We start from the raw sequence: 19,814 nt of genomic DNA on the forward strand, positions 1-19,814 counted from the left end.
AATTTCGCACAGATTTTCAGTCATTTCTTGAACTGTTTTTATTTACCTATGCATAGAACATTTTTGAAAATTGTTGTCTAATTTGGCTGATTATTCGTCAGTAAACATTTTTTTTTTTTTATATTATAATCTATGCAATTTTGGCAAAATTTTATTCAATTTCAATGGTTTTTTACTTTCAATAATATGCAAAAAAAAGACTTTTGCAACATTATACCTACTTGAATTTTGTGACAACATTTCATCATTCAATTTTTTGTAGGGGGAGGGAGTGAAGTGGGGTAATTTTTAGTAATGTTTTAAATTTTGCTGATTTTCACTCACTTTGGTGACCTTTTCAATAATTTTTGATAATATTCAATAATCTACTCTCTAAATTTGAAACAGTCAATTTCACTGCTTAGCAGTCACGACATTTTGCCTTTTTAAAGCAGTAGTTTTTTTTTACTGCAAAACAGTGAAAAATTACTGAATTGGTCAGTAAAAAATCATTTTGACTGACCAATTCAGTAATTTTTCACTGTTTTGCAGTAAAAAAAAACTACTGCTTTAAAAAGGCAAAATGTCGTGACTGCTAAGCAGTGAAATTGACTGCTTTAAATTTAGAGAGTAGGCAATTTTAATTTAATTTTCATTAGCACAAAATCAATATTTTTTCCTTGCAAATGCACGTTAATTAGGCACGTATACATCGATTGAATTCTCGGAATCAATTTATCGCAGAAAATTGTTCATAATGTTACACTTCTGTGATAGGTTTATTCCAAAAACATGTACTTGTCCCTCTCTCGCTATATTTTTGGATAAGCACCTAAACTAGCAAATGGGGCAACTTTCTTCGCGCAAATAAATTCAATAGATAATATTCCTAGCTACACTTCACACCTTTTTCCATCTCCTATCTTAAATCAGGCACTAAATTTAAAAAAACTTGAAACGATGTCAACTAAAAATAAATCGTTTGCGACTGTTTAGTGTTTACGTATAACTTATACCTAGATATTCATAAATACACGTCGTATTTATATGATAATACGATAATTTCAAAACACCTTGTAAATTGTTCGCGGTACTTAATGCCCGGTAGAATTTTACGACTGAAAGTCCTCCATTCAATAAAAATGAAAGCAAACCTATTACAATAAATTATCACCATTGATAAATTTTTCGCTATAGCACCTGAGAGCTGGACAAGTGAGCGGTGACGTCATAATATAGTAAAGTAGGTCTTTTACTCGCACTTCCTTCCATGTGTGTGTGTTGTAGAAATGGCAAATTTTACGATTCTTCTTCTCATTAATGTAATTACCCGTCAATAAGCCGCGAATAAAAAAAAAAAACACCCATTATATCACTTTAATTGTTGTTGAAACTAGTAAAATTATAAAACATCAAACAGGTTTCTGTGTTTTGTTGGAATAAGTTGTAAAAATTTGTCGCCATTTATATTATAATTTCCTCTTCACTATTTGCCACAAATAATACACACGGAGCTGGTGTCATTAGTACCTACGTAGAAGCTCCATCTCGTTAGATCAATTGATATATACCATCTTGTCTACCTGTAGCTCTGCCTACGTGTACTTAAAAATACCTGTACACATAAAAAAATAGGCGGGCTACCGTTTAGTGCAAAATTTTATGTGTATCGATTCGCTTATGCTAATTGGAAAAGCGAGTTGTTTGCATAAAATGTCGTAAAATTTTACGATAATGATGTCGTATCTACTCGCAGGTTTCGATTGCTGGCCATCGTATAGGTATAGTCTATGGAAGTTAATTCGACTGGACTTGGTTAATTTATTAAAATGGATCGGAATTTTTTTTTCGCCTGAACTACTATAATGGAAGTTCGAGTGTATTGTATACGACGATATGGATTTGTATAATCAAGGTGAGAATGTGTAGGCTTGGTATTGTGAGATGAATAGTTCAGTTCAGACGAGCAATTCATTTTATAATAGAAGAATAATGCCACCGATAATGAATCGAATTGCTCGGAATTTATTCGCGAATTTGTCGAATCATTAAATCATCCAGGTCCCAATTGATCGAAAAGGATGTGCATGTAGAGTGCTGCAGGCTCTCAAGCACCAATAGGTGTATCATTGTCTGTTGTTTTTCTATTACTTATTATAATACAGATAGGTGCACAAATGTACTCGCATTAGAAGAAGAAATCAAGTTATCAAAACTACAGCGCGAATACCTCATCCAGTCGAATTGGCTGATTTTTATGTTCCATTCGTGGCAGAGATCTCGTTAAAGATTTATTTTAATGGCGTTCTACTCGACGAATAATAAAATTTAATGCGAATCAGACACGATACTACGATTTGCACGCTATCGTCAACCAAGCTACCTACAATACGAACCCATTAGAACCATAATACCCATACTCGTGCGAGTTGGTATTTAGAAAATATGTTGATAAAACGCTACTATATACCAAGCGAAAGTATCTCGGATGAATGTTTATAGTGCTGGAATGTTTAGATCTTTGGAATGCCATAAATGAATGTTGAAATTGGTAGATTTTCTCGAAAAAGTCTATTCGAGGAGTTTTTGGTTAGGCTACTCAAAAAAAAGGACGAGTTGAAGTTATTATGGTCCTGAAAAGCTTATCAGAGGGGGGGGGGAAATTAGATTTTCAAGGAACCTCAGGGTCATTGAGTTGACGATTTTATTAGTATTGGAACCCACACAGTAGCTAAATGAGAAATTTTGGCAATCCCTGTGGGTTTTTAAATTTCTAAAAATTGTCAAAAAATTGTACAAACTGATGAAAAAATTCAATAATAATTTATTATAAAATCTAGTGTAGAGTCCCAATCTAACATGATTAATGGAAATAGCATTTTTGAGGCCCCCAAAAAACGTATTATTTTGAAAACTACGTTTTTTTTGCTCATGTCAAAAATGGCCTCTAATACACGTTTTTGTTCAGAATGTGACCATTGTGACCTGGATGGAACGCTGTTAGGGTTGTGATTTTGGGCTCAAAAAGTACCTAGATTTCTTCCATTAATGTCAAAAGACAAGTGTCCTTCAAAACTTTTTGATAGTTGAAAAATCACCTAGAAAAAAATCTCAAGTTTCTAGCCATCTCATTACGTACCCATTTCGAGTACCTACATATATTAAAAAAATGATAATTTGACTTTTTCATCAATTCATGAAATTTTTGGACTATTTTCAAAAATTTAAATCTTTGCAAACTTCCAAATTTTTTGGCATAACTTTCAAATTTTTTCTGCAATTTTGTTAAAATAATTTTTCGTGAATTTCAAAATTGAAAAACTATCAAAATTTGTTCAGTGATTTATTCACAACAGAATTGTTTAAGTATTTTAAAACCAAAATGCAATTATGACTAATTATTTGAGAAGTTCCATGGAAAAGGGGCCTTAGTCAATTTTTTTGTTTTTCTAATTTTTTTTTTACAATTCTGAATATATTTTAAATTATTTTTAAAAAATAATTCCACCATATTCAGTGATATTGAAGTGTTCTTAAATGAAAAAATTTGAACTTGTAAAAATCAGTAAAAAAAATTGACTAAGGCCCCTTTTCCATGGAATCCCTCATTTAAATTAAAGATATACTTATTGGGACTAACTTTCTCCTTTCCCTTTCCACCACGTAGTCTTTCATGTCTCAGAAAATCTTTGGAAAAACTGACTGAGATAATTGAGTCAGTATACCAATTAGAACAAAAAATTTTAAACCGGTTTGATGGGCCACGAATTCCCCACCAGCCAAAATTTCGGGTGCTTAAATTTATTTTTCGATTTCTGACGAATTTTGAAAAATTCAAATTCCAAAAAATGCGAAAAAGTCAAAAAATTTACAAAACTGACCTAGAAAGCTGGAATTTGGTTTATACCCTTATAATTGACCTCTCGAGTCAATTCCTGATGGTTTCGAACTGTTCTAGAACCTCCAGAAAATTTTCGGATTTTCCAGTATTCGAAAAAACTCTGTAATTAGGTTGAAAATGAAATTGAGCATCTACAAACTCGGATTTAGGTAACCGATACTACCTTTGTGATACAATCGACCGATTTAGGCAAATATTTTCAAAATATTTTTGTATCGGTTCAGATTCAGAATTTTCAAATAAATTATTTTTGAAAAAAAAAAAACGAAAAAATTTGAAATTTGGTTTGCATGTACCTATCTTATTTTTTGACCTCCCGAGTGGATTTTTGATGGTTTTAAACCATTCTGGAGTCTCCAGCCGATTTAAATTTTATCTTTTTTCATCAAAAGAACTCAATCACTGGAGAATATTTTGGATTTGAATCAGCAAAAAGAGATATTGAAAATATGTGCCTAAAATCGACCAAACGGGTCACAAAGATGGTAAATTTGAGTTTTCATATGCTGGATTTCATTTTCACTTTGCTCTGAGGTGCCTAAATATCGTTTTTTCGAGAACTGGATAATCAGAAAGTCCGTTGGAGGCTTCAGAACTAATTAAAGTCATCACCAATCGACTTAGGTGGTCTAAAATAGGGTACAAACCAAATTTCAGTTTTCTATGTCAATTTGATAAAATTTTGATTTTTTTCTCTTTTTTTGGCCCAAATGTTGAATTTTCAAAAATTAGCCCAAAATTGAGAAATGAATTTTAGCCCCTGAAATTTTGGCTCGTGGTGTATTTTGTGACCTAATTCTATCGATTCCCCTTAATTGCCCACGTTGCCCACTGAAAAAATTTCTGTGCTGGTTTGGATAAGGTTAACCTACTTCCTTTGTTAGGTATTAATTCTGGTCTCCTCTGATTATCAAAAAGGCTTTAAAAATGTTTCTTGAATGGTGGAAAAAGGAGGAATGAAACGAATTCGGCTTATCTCGAATATCAAAAATATCTGGAAAAGTTTGAATGGACGATTTTTTGGAAACGACGTTTAAAAAATTGGCGAATTACGTTTGTTTCAGCTTTTCAAATACGCGGCCCTAATTTTCACTTTCTCATTTGAAGCAGCTATCATGTTTTTAAAATATTTCATTTCAATTTGATTTCATGAGGTTTTAACCATTTTACCAATGCAATATTTTGCTGATTTTTGTGGGACCTATCATTGAAAAATTTTCTAATCAAACTTCGTTTTTTTTTTTGTCTGTCCACAGCTAGGGGAGGAAGTAGATGTCGTCGAAGCAATATCCAGTTCATCTTCACAAAGTTCCTCATCCGATCACAACGATTCGCAAAATGCCGTCGCTCAGCATCGCGAAGATACCGAGCAAGGTAACCCCGATCAGGTGGCTCTTGAATCTGGACCCGACCAGGAGACGACAGCCAAGCACGTATTCAATCAGGGACCACCTCGAGACATACCTCTGTCGTTACCATCGCGAAACCCAGGACCCGGGCCGCTACATCACAACCACCCTCATCCTCCCCCTAAACAGTTTCCAAATCACCATCAAAGTGTAGCTTACCACGGACCACCTCCTCCTCCACCTCCGCCACTCAACGCTCCTCCAAAGCAGACACCAGAAGCTATGGAGAAACTGTACACCGGTGCCAACGACGCTTGGCCCATTGCTACCACAGATACGCCTAAAATAGTCAATTTGGATGTGAAATGCGAGAAGAACTCGATGAAGGTATTCATCGGATTCGATAAGCCTTTCTACGGTATCGTTTTTAGCAAAGGTCACTACAGCAATATACACTGCGTTCACTTACCAGCTGGATTAGGCAGGACTTCGGCCACATTCGAGATCAGTATACACGCTTGCGGAACCACCGGCAATACGGAGAATGGTCTTTACGGTTACGGAGCAGATTCAGGCTCTGGAACATATTTCGAAAACATCATAGTTATCCAGTACGATCCTCAAGTACAAGAGTTATGGGATCAGGCGAGAAAGCTAAGATGTACCTGGCACGATCAGTACGAAAAATCCGTAACCTTTCGACCTTTCCCAGTCGACATGTTGGATGTCGTCAGAGCAGACTTTGCCGGAGATAACGTCGGATGCTGGATGCAGATACAAGTAGGCAAAGGTCCTTGGGCCTCCGAAGTCTCGGGTTTGGTGAAAATAGGTCAAACCATGACCATGGTGTTAGCCATCAAAGACGACGACGCCAAGTTCGATATGCTTGTACGTAACTGCATGGCACACGATGGTAAACGTGCCCCGATACAATTAGTCGATCAACGAGGATGTGTTACCAGATCAAAATTAATGTCCAGATTTACCAAAATTAAAAATTTCGGCGCCAGCGCCTCCGTATTATCGTACGCTCACTTCCAAGCGTTCAAATTCCCAGACTCGATGGAAGTACACTTCCAATGCACCATTCAAATCTGTCGATACCAATGTCCAGAACAGTGCTCAGATCCAAACGCCATATTGCACTCGCAACACGATAGTTTACTAGCATCCCATCATGGTCCTGTCAGATCAGACGCCGTGTATGGTCCTCCACCTCCAGCCCTCCCGTTAGACGCTTATCTACACGGTAACTCGCGCAGAGACGAAAGGCGAGTACGTAAACATAAACGAGAAGTTAATCCTGAAAAAGAAGAAGTCGGTGTGAATAGGATAATCAAAGTCGTCTCCACTGGTGACTTGACCTTTTCCATCGAGGATACGTCCAATAGCTCAACACCAACCATGGTCTTCCCGACCAAAACTTTCGAAGAGAGTGCGTCCATGATATGCATGACGTCATTTGGATTTTCCGCCACACTAGTCTTTCTTTTAACAATACTATTTATTTCTTGCTTAATTTCTTCCGTATTATGTGTCAGATTAAGGTCGAATCCTTCGCTGCAGAAAAAGGTCACCGTACCTAGCGTGCTAAGTGGAAAGAAATCTGCCAAAAGTTGTTTCTAAAAATGACCTCGTTGTCTTTTCTTTTTTTTTACAAATTAGGTACTACTTTTTCTTCGAACTGCATTTATAATCATGTTGTTGTTATTGTTGTTGTTTTGGTACGCGTAGCCCGGAGCCGGAAAATTTTGCTCAAGTCTATCTTCGTTCGATAGTTGCAAAAAGGGATTCAGCGCTATTGAAACAAGTCATGCCAAAAAGTATCAAGTAACGTTCCTATATCTTACTTTAACGAGTATTCAGACTTATTCAATTTTGCAAATCCGATTCGAGGGATTTAATTGGTAACTCGCAATGAGTAATGTTTATTTATTTTTTTCTGATCCCTTTTTGCATTTTTTTAAAATTTCCTTTAAAAAATCAAAAATATTTTACTTACGTTAAATTATTTTTTATTAATTTATTTTTCCATCTTTGAAAATCTTGTTTCTGTGATACATTTCTTCTAACACATTTTTATCCTTTTTGTACATCTTGTGGAAGTTCTTATTTCTCGTCTCTCTCTCTCTAATGAGATGTTACCTTTTCCTTTCATGACTTTGATTGTAATGGTCTGCGCAACATTTCATTATAAACCAAATCTAAAGGCTGCGCATGCGTAAAATCTACTGCGCAAGTTCATTTCTGCGCATGCGTCGAATCCTGCGCACGCATCACTAAGCTGGCGCATGCGTCAAATCCAACGCTCGTGTTTGGTTCTGCGCAAGTGCCAAATCTTGAGTATGTGATTGTGATTGATTCTAACTGAAACGAATTCTTAGGTACACCATTTTCTCAAAAACTTGTAACCAATTTTCTAAAATTTATTACGTTATAAAAATGGTACAAAATGACAAAAGAAATGTAATCTTAAGGAATATTATTTTCATAAATGCTATGAACTTTCATTATGATAATTTTATTTATTTATTGTTTTTTTAATATTATAAAAGAAAATCAAAATATCTGAACTTTCAAATGTATGTACATCGAGAGACTGAACGTTTATCCACCGATATTTTTTATTAAGCGTCCAATATAATTCGAAAATAATTGTTGGAAATTTCATTAATCACAGCCCGTTTGAGACTAAAAAAAAAATATCGATTATAACGATAAACTTTCAAAAATAAAAAACCTACTTAGATATACTTTCAATTTGTTCTTTTTTTTTCTTTTCTTAAATGTGTTTTTTATCTGTTAATTTACGCTTTTACGATTTTATATTATATTAACACGTGCATTTTATTCATATTTTTATTGGCTAAGTTTTTATCGATGTAGAAAACGTATATTTAAAAAAGGAGTTTTTTTTTCTTCTTCTACTTCTTCTCGAGTTAATTAACGTTTTATGCCATAACAGTGATAGATCACTCGTGCTCTCAGTCTATTTATTCAAAAAGCCATGAGACTTGTCCACTTTTTAATGATGCACAGTATATAACTGCGAGAGTACCTATAGCCACTGTTAACGCTCGATGTTTTATTACTTGTAGGTAGTTTTTGTTGCCATAATTACGCTAAAGTTATATTTTTAATTTACGATTAATTATTGCGCGTCTATTTCAATGTATGTATAGTGAGGTTTTTTTTTTTTGTAATAGGTAGTCTTCTTCAGATTTTTATTACACATTCAACACAATCCTACCTACTTAATAGGTATATATTTTATTGTATAAAGCAGTCGTTTAATTTGTGTGAAATTTTTCATTCACTGCGACAATGTGTTAAATGAAAGGTATACCTACCTACTCGTACGTGTGTGAGTGAAGATGAAGAATATTGTAATTTGAATATCGCTCACATTCGGCAAACTGGTTTCGTTTAAATAAAATTAGGTATTTTACACGCAGATGAAATAATAACTTAATGTGAAAACACGTATAGAAAATTGAAAAGAATTTGTAACACTTCGGGTGAAAAAATTAAACGCGTTTTTAAAATATTATATAGTAGCTAAGTTTAGTCGACGATGTTAATTTAACCATTTTTCACGGCGTTTTCTTTTATTTTTTTCGCCTGAAGTGTAATGCACGCGCTTTAATTTCGTTAAATTATCGTAACGGTTGTAGTTTTATTGGAAATTTTTTTTGTTTGTGTATTTTTACGAAATAAATTGTATAAAATTTTAGATTTACTTAGCTATTGATTTGTATAGAGTGGTCTAGATCCTTGGAGTGGGTAAAAGTACGGTACGGGGTTGAAGGTATAACAATTTCAACTGTTATAAAATTGTTGAACCCTTTGCTACGTACAATCTTTCATAATTCTTCCTTCCAGAATTGGCGCTATTTTAGTTTTTTGCAAGTTACAAATTTTTCAGTCATTTTTTGTAGGAAAACACAGGATTGAAAAATGATTTCAGGGCAGTTTCAACATCGTTTTAAATTTTCATTTTTTGTCTTGGAAATCTTAGTACTGAATTTGCATCATTTTTCTAATTTTATTTTGTGTGGAAAAATTTTTATTCCCTGAAAAAAGTTCAAAATTTTGTAAAAGAAAAAGTTTCACTATTTTTGTTTTTTTGCTATATAAGCTTTTCGAATCTGAAAGGGTTTCATCATCAAGTTTGAATTGCTAATCAATCAGGTCTGATATCATATAATGGGATGTGATCAGATTTAATTAGGTCCCACTTATTAGTTCCTGACAAGTTTGATCAGATTTAATCCGATAAGAAAATCTGATCCGATTTTATATGCAGGTAGATCTGATCAGATCCAATCGAATGTGAGGGATGTCTGGATCTGATCATGTCTGGCTACTCAGATCAGCTCTGATCAGATCCATTCGCATCTACCCAGATTTAATGAGATGACCTATATTGGATCAGATCAGATCCGATCTGAACAAGATTTAATCTGATCAAAACGTTGATCAGACTAGATAATGATTGAATTAGATCAAATTTGTATAGATTTAATCCGATCAAAACTAGGATCTGATCTAGTCAATATCATCAGTCAGGTCTGATAAGATCTATTGAGATGTGTCCAAAAATCAGATGTTCCCTTTTTGATAAGATCACGTTGAAAGAGAGTTAACACAATCAAAACTTTGATCAGGCCTGATAATGATTGAATCTGATCAGATTTGAACAGATCTAATCCGACCAAAACTCAGATCTGATCTCGTCTGATATGATCAGTCAGGTTTGATCAGATCTATTTAGATGTGTCCAAAAATCAGATGTTCTCTTTTTGATCAGATCAGGTCTGATGAGGTCTATTGAGATGTATCCAAAAATCAGATGTACCCTTTTTGATCAGATCAGGTCGAAAAAGATTCAACTCAGTCATAACATTGATCAGATCTGACATGATGGAATCCGATCAGATCTGATCAGATCTATTGAGATGTATCCAAAAATCAGATGTTTCCTTTTTGATCAGATCAGGTCGAAAAAGATTTAACACAATCTAAACTTTGATCAGGCCTGATAATGATTGAATCTGATCAGATTTGAACAGATCTAATCCGATCGGAAATCAGATCAGATCTGGTCAGATCCAAGCGGATTTGAGGCACGTCTAGATCTTTTCTTATAATCTTATCTAATCTGATCAAGCAAGTCTGATTGTATATGGCCTGATGAATCAGATCCATTTAGATCTGACCAAATTTAATCAGATGCCCCTTGGCTTTATTTCATCAGATCCGGTCTGAGCAGATCTAATTCAATTAAAACTCTGATCAGATCAGATAGATAATGATGAAATCTATAATCAGCCATCAGGTTTGAATAGATCTAATGTGGTGAAAATTTGATTAGATTTGAACTAATCTAGCTTGACCAAAACGTTGATGAGACCTGATAATGATTTAATCTGATAAGTTTGGAACATATCTAAGCCAATCAAAACTGATTAGATCTGGTTAAATCCAATTTTCATATCTGTTTTGACCTCAAGTCTGGTTACATCTGGTCTGATCAATTTAGTCTGATGAAGTGTAATTAGACTTAATCTGATAAAATCTATTTAGATCTGATCAAAAATCAGATCTCCCCTATTTGATCAAATCAGATCTGAACAGATTTGACTTCATCAGAATTCACAAAACACTGATCTGAACAGAAATGATTGAAACTGATCAAGTTGGAACAGATCTTATCTGATTAAAACTCTGATCAAATTTGGTCAGATCCGAATGGACCTGAGGAATGACTATATCTTTCATATCTGGTCTGATCGATCAGATCTGATCATATCTATTCAGATCTAGGAAACTATGATCTATGTGTCTTCTATTGAATCACATCAGGTCATGAACAGATTTAATTGAATCAAAACTTTCAAAACTCTGATATGATTGGATCTAACTGGATCTGAGACTGATGAATGTTTTGATCTGATCAGATATGGTCTGATTAGATCAAGTCTGGTCAGAATCATTCACATCTCGTCAGATTTAATCAGGTGCCCGCTGTTAGATCAGACCCGAAAAAATCATCAGATCCCATCAGGACCGCCTTACTTACCTTATCCGATGCGAACATTTTATCGATTCAATAGGGGGAGACTTGATTGGATCTGGCCAGATCTGAATAGATGATTCCCTAATGTATAATATGAGATGGTTTATCTATGTTCTTTAATTTTTTATGTACCTTTTCCATGTGGTCCAAATTCTTAATGTCAAAGGAAAGATTGGTAACAATGGATCGATCAAGGTGTTCTTTGAACTTCGCTTCGATTCATCTGCTAGTTTCTCCTCCATAAATTTCTCGACTGTCTCCGTATTTGATTTTATAGATTCCGCTGGAGTCTTTAGGTCTATCCTTGTCTGACTGTTGCCAATAAGGTTTTTGATTTTAGTCTCGTTGAAAATAGGACCTGTATGTTGTTTTTTTTTCATCTAATTTTTGAGGACAAAACTTATGTACTTATTCAAACGATTTCTCATATCTTTGATGATCCCCCTCAATGGCCTCTTCTCTTTTAGGTAGCTCTATGGTTTAGAAAGAACTAAAACTTTACAGACAATTCATTAATGAAGTGCCAAATATTCTCGTGATTGGGTAAAAGTGGTAAAATAGTCGGAGATAGGTGCCTATATTTATCTAGCAGCATATGTGTACGGTGTACGAAAGATGTTATAGTATTTATGCCACACTATATCAACTTAGGAGCCACTTCGTCTACTAGTAGGTATCTAGGTATTACAATTTTCACCACACCTTACTTGGCAACTGTGAGATTCCATCGTGGAATACGACTAGATACGAGTGTACGCACATATAAAGAGCCAGATCTCTGCGCAGCATACATACACAAGTCGCGTAGCAGAAATTATAATAATTATAACATATTTGGGAAGATATCGTTCAGGTTTCTTGATAATCCAGTCAACTAGCCAGTAGCGTTTCTAGCGGCTTAACCAACATTCATCTCCGCGTTTGCCTCGCTTCTTCTTCCATCATCGTGTCTTGCTTCAACATCGTAATAAGAAAGACATAAGACAGGTTTTCTTCGGTTTGGTTAGATCAAAGCGGAAGACTGTTCCGGTTGGTACAAAAATTCCGCCAATCGAATCTAACATTTTCTAGGTCAGTGGTACTAACAAAACGAGTCAATGTCCGATATTAATACAGGTGTGCGTATGTGCTATGGCTATGGCTGTATATGTCATATCTAGTACGTCAGTCTGTTTCTACTTTCGACTTATAACTATACAGGTACCTACTATAAAGGTAGGTAAACTTACTTATACGTACAGTGAGCTATGTGCACATACTCGAGTGGTTTTTTCCCTTCTAAATGCGTGGATATATTGTTGTTGGCGAACTTAAGGATGGACTCCTATATAAGTACTGTTCAAAGATGAATAGAGATAAAGAGGGAACAGAAGGGACAAGATAGAGGCTGTGTAATGAGAATGACGATTTGTACTACAAGTATAATAATAATGATACACACAAAAGGTGCCTATATGCCTAATGTACTGTATATGATATGATGTAACGGAGACTATAATAAAATATGGTCGAATTGAACTTGTTGTTATGAGTGTACGAGTAGTAGTTGCAACGCTGGAATTAATTTTACTTTCGAGAATAATGCGTTTTAACGACGCTCTAGCATAATGGCTTAATTAACGACCAATGTTGTCACGATGCGACGGTCCAATGGGTGTCGTGTACTAGTACCTTATTTGTTTGGGTATTATGTAGCATGTCTGTAGGTATGAGTATCTGTTTATTGTGCTCAAGTGTGGTCTTATTGTTAGACTAGGTCTGCAGGTACATATAGAATACTACGTCCATCACGAACATTCCTTTTTCTTTCAACTTCATTATTGCAATATGTTACATGTATCCACTTTTTGAAAAGAGAAATGCTAATTACGATGCGGCAAATACGTACAATTAATTTTCGGCAAAAAAAAATAATTTCCGAGTCTATTAAATTCGCAGGAAAGAGTTTTCATTCTCATGAGTGAGGCCAATTTTAAATAAGAGTGAGTAATTAGCGGATGATTTAGTAGCTGCCTATCTAGAGACGAAACGAACCTAAATATTAGACAGGAGGTCTTGTAAACAGGATGTCAGAAGGTATCACTCATGACAACTTTTGCTACATTCGAGATACCTATAATAGGTACTTCGAGAAATTTTTGGTCAAATTTTTAGATTAGGAAAAAAGAACTGTGGCTTAAAATTTAGAATTTAAAAAATAATCGTGTTGAAATCTGAACTTTTTTCAAGTGGCAGAAAAATTTTCAAACTGGGTACGAAGAATTCAAAAACTTATCCAATAATACACTACCGAGTCAATTTTCAGATGCTGTTTTTTTTTTGTATTTTTGATGACTTTTTGAACCGTTGAGCGTGGTTTATTTTAAATGAAAAATTCAAAATTATCTCAAATAGAAGGAGAAGACCGAAATTTGATTTACTTTTATCCTTTTTCAGCCACCCAGATTGATTGAGAGTGAGTTCAACTTTCAAGTCGTTCTGGAGCCTCCAGAAGATTTTCGATTTTCCAGTTATTGGAAAAATATGCTATAAAAAGTATCAAAATGAAATCGAGCACTTGAGTATACTCGGTTTACTGATCTATGTAATCCTTTTTGATCGTTTTGACATAAACATCCTAAATCGATGGTATTCCACGCAAATCAAAAATCATTTTCAACGAAAAAATAAAAAAAAAATTGAAAGGAAAATGTGAAATTTAATTTGTAGGTAGGTGGGTCCCTATTTTTTTATTTTGAATTCCAATATCAAATGGCCGTGATTTCAAGCTGTTCTGGAGTCTTCAGTGGAATTTTAGGTTTTCAAATTTTGGAAAAATTGTAAAAAAAATTTACCTAAATGTAATTTTAGCGTCTGCAAATTCGTATTGAATGTCCTTGAAGAATGTAGCTTTTTTCAAGATCTGAAGAACTGAAAAATCCGCTGGAGAATCCAGGTACATATAGGTATGTATTAGCTCAAGTAAAATGGATTACCGTTCAATTTTGTAGATTAAAAACGGAGCATTGGTCAAATTTCAAAAAATATTTGTAAATAAACAGTTTTTTTATTTATTAATTTATTTTTTATTTTATTACAATCCAAGAAAATTTTGGATTTGAGAAGACAGAAACAGATTCTGAAAATTTTGTTGCCTAATCAATCTACAGATTGGCAAAGATGAAATTTAGTAGTGCTGAATTTCATTTTGATTTTTTTTATACCTACTATAAAAATTAGCAAATTAGCTGGAGACTCCAGAACGTCTAAAAACCTCCACCAATCAATTTACATAGATGGTTTCCAATAGGATATGAAACGATTTTCAGCCATTATTTCTACCCTCTCCTCCTCCTTCTTCCCTAAAAAAAAGCTGTCAAAATATACATATTTTCAAAATTTCTATCTAAATCAACCATTTTTTTATTTGAAGATTTTTTACAAACTGAGACATTCAAAAATTCTCTGGAGGCTCCAGAACTACTTGTAACTACAACCAATGAATTTGAGAAAGCCTACAAAATAACATAGAAAGTACATTTCAGTTTTCCTCTTCAATTTTATCAAATTGTGATTTTTTTTTCATGAAAAAATACCAAATTTGAAACTCAAAATTTTTCAATAATTAAAGTAGGAACAAATGGAACATATTGTAATTTAGTTTTGATTTGGTGATAAATTTTTCTGTGCTGTACCGATTCTTTTTTTGCCCATTTCAAAAAATTTTCAATTTACAACATTTAAAAATAAACTGCTAAAACATAGCAAATTTTCGACTTTTTTTTTGCAAAATATTCTAGGTATATACATACTTGTATTTTTTTGAAAGAAATGGGCCAATGTAAAATTTCTAGATATTAAATATCCCTTCCAACACGAAAATAGCATATTTTAGGCAATTCTGGAGCTTACATCAAATTTTTAATTTTTCTCAAGGAATTTAAAATTATTCTGGAGGGGCTAAAATTGCGTTTTATAATGTCTATACCGTTTTACACTGGTTGACACAAATTTCAAGCGTATCAGATCAGTTCAAAAATTTTAGTAAAATACCAAAATATTATTTTGATGACTTTTTTTTTTTTTTTTTTTAATTTAGGGTGTTTATAATTGCCTTGAATAATCAGAAAATTAACTTTTGTACCAATGCACCTTAAACTTCAGGAAACGCTGGACCCAGGTCAATTTCTTCCTTTGCCCTCTTCCCTTCATGATTCTTACTGCAGGTTTCTGAAGATGATAAAAAAATCAAATAGACGATATCTATGTAAATAAGCAAACCGCTTAGAAAATCCGAATTTTTGTGCTAAAAACCTGTTGATCAAATATTCAATTTTTAAAAAAATTTTCACCTCTTCAAAATAAATGGAAAATCTTCCAGAACATAGAAAACTGGCTGGAGGCACCAAAGTCGCCCAAAATTAATTGTACCTATTCACTATCTATTGAGTTAATAATTAACCACACTGGTTAGTTTCATTTGAAAAAAAACTACATAGAAACTTGCAATATTAGCAGTTTTTTATTTTTTTTCTATACTCAAAAGTTTTCCAAAAATCAAAAAATGAACCTCAGAGCTTACTACAAAATTTTATGGTTCATTTTAGTTTTTCTGTTCAATTTCACTTCGAATAGAATTTCTTATATGTACTTATAAATAGATTAGGTACCTACACATTTCAATGAGCAATTAAAAAACCTACATCTACAATCTACATAGGTACTGATTTCCAAGAATATTTCTCCCTTCATAAAGTAGGTATCAAGTTATATACTCACCTATCGTACCTATTCGCAAGCACGAAAATTCGTGTCCTGGTTCTAATTGCAATCTGTAAGCAGGCATGTCTAAATCTAATTGTAAGTACACAGATGTGCAAGTGTAATTATACAGACAAATCCTCTAATGGCGAATCTTTCAACGCAATGCTTGCTTTTAAAATATCATAAATGCTTATTTTTTATAACCAAGCACTCCATCAATCAATAAGTTATAAATGACTCAAGAGCCAGAGTATCCAATATCCATTCAACGTGATGGATTTTTCCATAGGTAGGTATACTCAAAAGCGAGCCATTTCGCATTAAGCATATACAAGTACAACGCTATACCAATGTATTTATGAAATGTTGGTAATTTGACGAGATTATACACCTAAGATACCTACTTATATACACTGTACGTAGGAGTAGTCATAAGCAACGAGTGAAAATGAAATGAAAAATGCGTACACGATAAATCTTCGCGGAACGTAATCATGGACCAAGCTTCGAAACATCATAAGTATGTATGTACAATGAAACGACATATTCAGATGAATTAGTACAATTGTGATCAGTTTCACTGGAGTAATTTTCGCCTGCTTGATACATTGTATTTGGTATGAACTAGTGACCGATATGTATAGATACGTAGATACTGGTGCTCAGTTATAGTAAAACTTGTTTCAGTGCTACGAGCTGAAATCTCATACTTGTCGAAGATACGCCTTTGCAATTGTGTTAATGAAAGTTTTCATTAATGGGTATAAGATGGAGAATGATCATGGGATCGATAGATAGCACTATTTAAGTATTATAGTACCTACCTAGGCTGCTTATAATGTTATTCCGTGTTATTTATTATATAGGAATTCTTGGTTGAGTCAAATAATGGAATATGAGATTAATGATGAAGGCGAGTAATTAAATTCTCAAAATGTTTTCTTGCATTATTGTTCGATGTTGTTTTTTTTTTTTTTTTTTTTAACCACTGAAATGTGGAGTAAGTAACTCTTCCCTCTCAAATGAATTTAAATCATTCATTAGGTAGGTACGTATTAAAAAAAAAAAAAAAAAAAAAAATGAAATAGGAGCTAAAAAGGGAGCATTTTGATTTTTGAGCGAACTCCTGAAAGTTTATATTACAACTTCATTTAATAATAAGCAACTTATACGTTGCCATCTATCTGACATACGATCACGAATCAGAACCAAACAGTTTACATACTTCTCATCACCATATGATTAAGATTTAGTATAAAAATGTATGCCTAAAAAGATTAATTTGTATATTCAAAATGAAACAGACGGACGCGAACGCCACCATCACCTATATCACGTACAACAAATTAACCGATGAAATAATTCAATATTTTTTAATTTTTATTCACAAGGACGTGATAATAAACTTAACAAATTACAGGATTCACATCGTCGAGATGTTCACGTTTATTCAGCTTTCAAGAAGTTCAATAGCGAAATGAACACGATCCAGGCTACGATGTGTTGAAGTATAATTATCAAGTAGACATATCTGTTATATGAAGCCATTCCACTCCACACAAAATACGTTATACAAACGAAATTAAACAAAAAGTATACGCAGGTAAGGAGAATTATATTATTAAGCCAGTAACAACGTCGAATGCGGTTTGTTTATATTATTTTCATGTACCTAGGTACAGGTAGAGAGGTACCTAACCTAAGACGATGAAAAGGAAATTGTCTGTGTTTTGCTTGTATCTTTGTGCAGACAATGAATACCTACCTATACTGGAACAATAAAGTAAGAGTAAATAGTGAGTAAGTCCATCAAATTCGTGGTGCTTTACTTACGATTGTTTTTATTCTGAAATTGGCAACTGTAGGTGATTTTTTATTAGATTGGATGGCAGACAGGTGAAGGGAAAAAATAATGGTTTGTCGAATAATGATTGAAATTTAACTTCTGCCTGCGAAACAGAAAATACAATTTCTTTTACATTGGGAGAAAATGGCTGCCTGTGCTGTCTTCTTAAGGCAACCACCTTTTTTTGAGGGACATTTTCGACATGAGAGATGTACATATTTTTGGGGCAAAATTTTCCGGAAAAACATGCCCTAAAATCTCTAAATGAGCATTTCAAGGTTTGAGTAATTTCCGTTTTAGGAAACGTTTTCTTGAAGCCTAATATTTTAGGAGCTGGATTTCATTTGAATCTTTGAGAATCCAAGTTTGGCTTTGGTATTCATAGAAAAGTCAGAATTTGATAAAATTGAGACAGAAAATTTAAATTGAATTCACCGGGGAGGCGGGGGGGGTGGAACGCTTCTCAAGCCAATGGTAAATTTTGGATATTATTCCTGCGTTGAAAAAGATGCTGAAATTTATTTTGGTCCATTTTATGAGAATTTCTCCAAAATAGGAAAATCAAAGCAGGAAAATAACCTAAATATTTGCTGAAGGTTTTAAAAGAGCGCAGCACCATCCCAAATCTATTCGAAAGGTCGAAAATGGGACATGAACCCAATTTCAGCCATCTATCTCAACTTTATCAAATTTTGATATTATCTATGGAAAATAAGGCAATTTTGAATGTCAATATCCATGTGTCACACAATTTACTAATGATATTGATGGAGTTATTAAAATCCTATCTGAAAACTACAAGCACCTAGAATACAGATCTATGAAAATTAGATTTACAAAACTGCAGAATAAATTGAAAAAAAACCACCCCTGAAGAAGAAAACAAACCTGACCATACATCAGAATCATCTGAAGACTCATCATCATCATCATCAGAGAATGAGAAAAACTTGAATTAATTCCTACTTTTGTTTTGTTTTTGTTTTTGTTTTTTTTTCTTACTAGATATCCATGATAATGTTACTGCTATTATTTTAGTATTTAGTTTACTACCTATTCAGTAGAAATATTTATAGCATTGTTGTAGGTATTTAGGAACTTGATTGTAAATAATTTTTGAATCTTATAAGCCAGTCAAAAAACAAAAAAGCAAAAACAAAAAAAAAAAATCAAATCAAATCAAATTACTTTTGGATTATTAAATCAAAACAAAATTTTAAAAATTTTCTACAAACATGAAATTTGTAAAAAAAAAAAAAAAAAAAAAAAAAAAAAAAAAAAAAAAATTGCTGGAAAATTTCAATCTTTTCTCACCCCCCCCCCAATCTTTTTTTTTAAAAAATAGTCTGGTATGAATTTTCTCATTCAATGGAATATAAATGGTGTTTATAGCCACTCTGGTGAACTCAAGACTCTCATAAGCAAATTTAACCCTGAAATTATTGCCTTACAAGAGACACATCTCCGCAATCATCACTCTTTTAACCTCCGAAACTACAGCTCTTATCGTTTCAACTTTCAAGGAGGAAATAAAGCTTGCGGAGGCACAGCAATTTTTGTAAAAAAAACTACCTTATCATCTACCTTAAATATTTCTATAGGCAATATCCAAGCAAATGCAATAACCATTGAGGCTCCAAATTTTTATAAGTCAAAAATATCTGTCTGTAATGTTTACATACCTCCTCACCAGGACATAACAGAATATGAATTAGATCAACTTTTTGCCCAAATACCAAAACCTTATATTGTTGTAGGGGATTTTAATGCCCACTCTAAAACTTGGGGATCAAGTATCACAAATAATAGAGGTAATGTAATTGACAAATTTCTCCTGAAAAATGATACTTTCCTTCTGAATGAGTCAAAACACACTCACTTTAACATTTCTAATGGTACCTATTCAAACATTGATTT

At 33.4% G+C, this 19,814-nt stretch overlaps 1 protein-coding gene across 1 annotated transcript in view; it reads left to right on the forward strand.

Moving 5' to 3' along the window:
• dy (dusky) overlaps nt 1–8,962 on the forward strand; it is a 31,317-nt gene extending 22,355 nt beyond the window's left edge. Inside the window, exon 3 of the mRNA XM_065366345.1 lies at nt 5,137–8,962. Coding sequence (XP_065222417.1) covers nt 5,137–6,855 — 1,719 coding nt within the window. The 3' untranslated portion in view covers nt 6,856–8,962. The remainder of the gene's footprint in view (nt 1–5,136) is intronic.
• Nucleotides 8,963–19,814: the final 10,852 nt, after the last annotated feature.

The sequence above is a fragment of the Planococcus citri genome, chromosome 5 (assembly GCF_950023065.1).
Source record: "Planococcus citri chromosome 5, ihPlaCitr1.1, whole genome shotgun sequence".
Taxonomy (NCBI): domain Eukaryota; kingdom Metazoa; phylum Arthropoda; class Insecta; order Hemiptera; family Pseudococcidae; genus Planococcus; species Planococcus citri.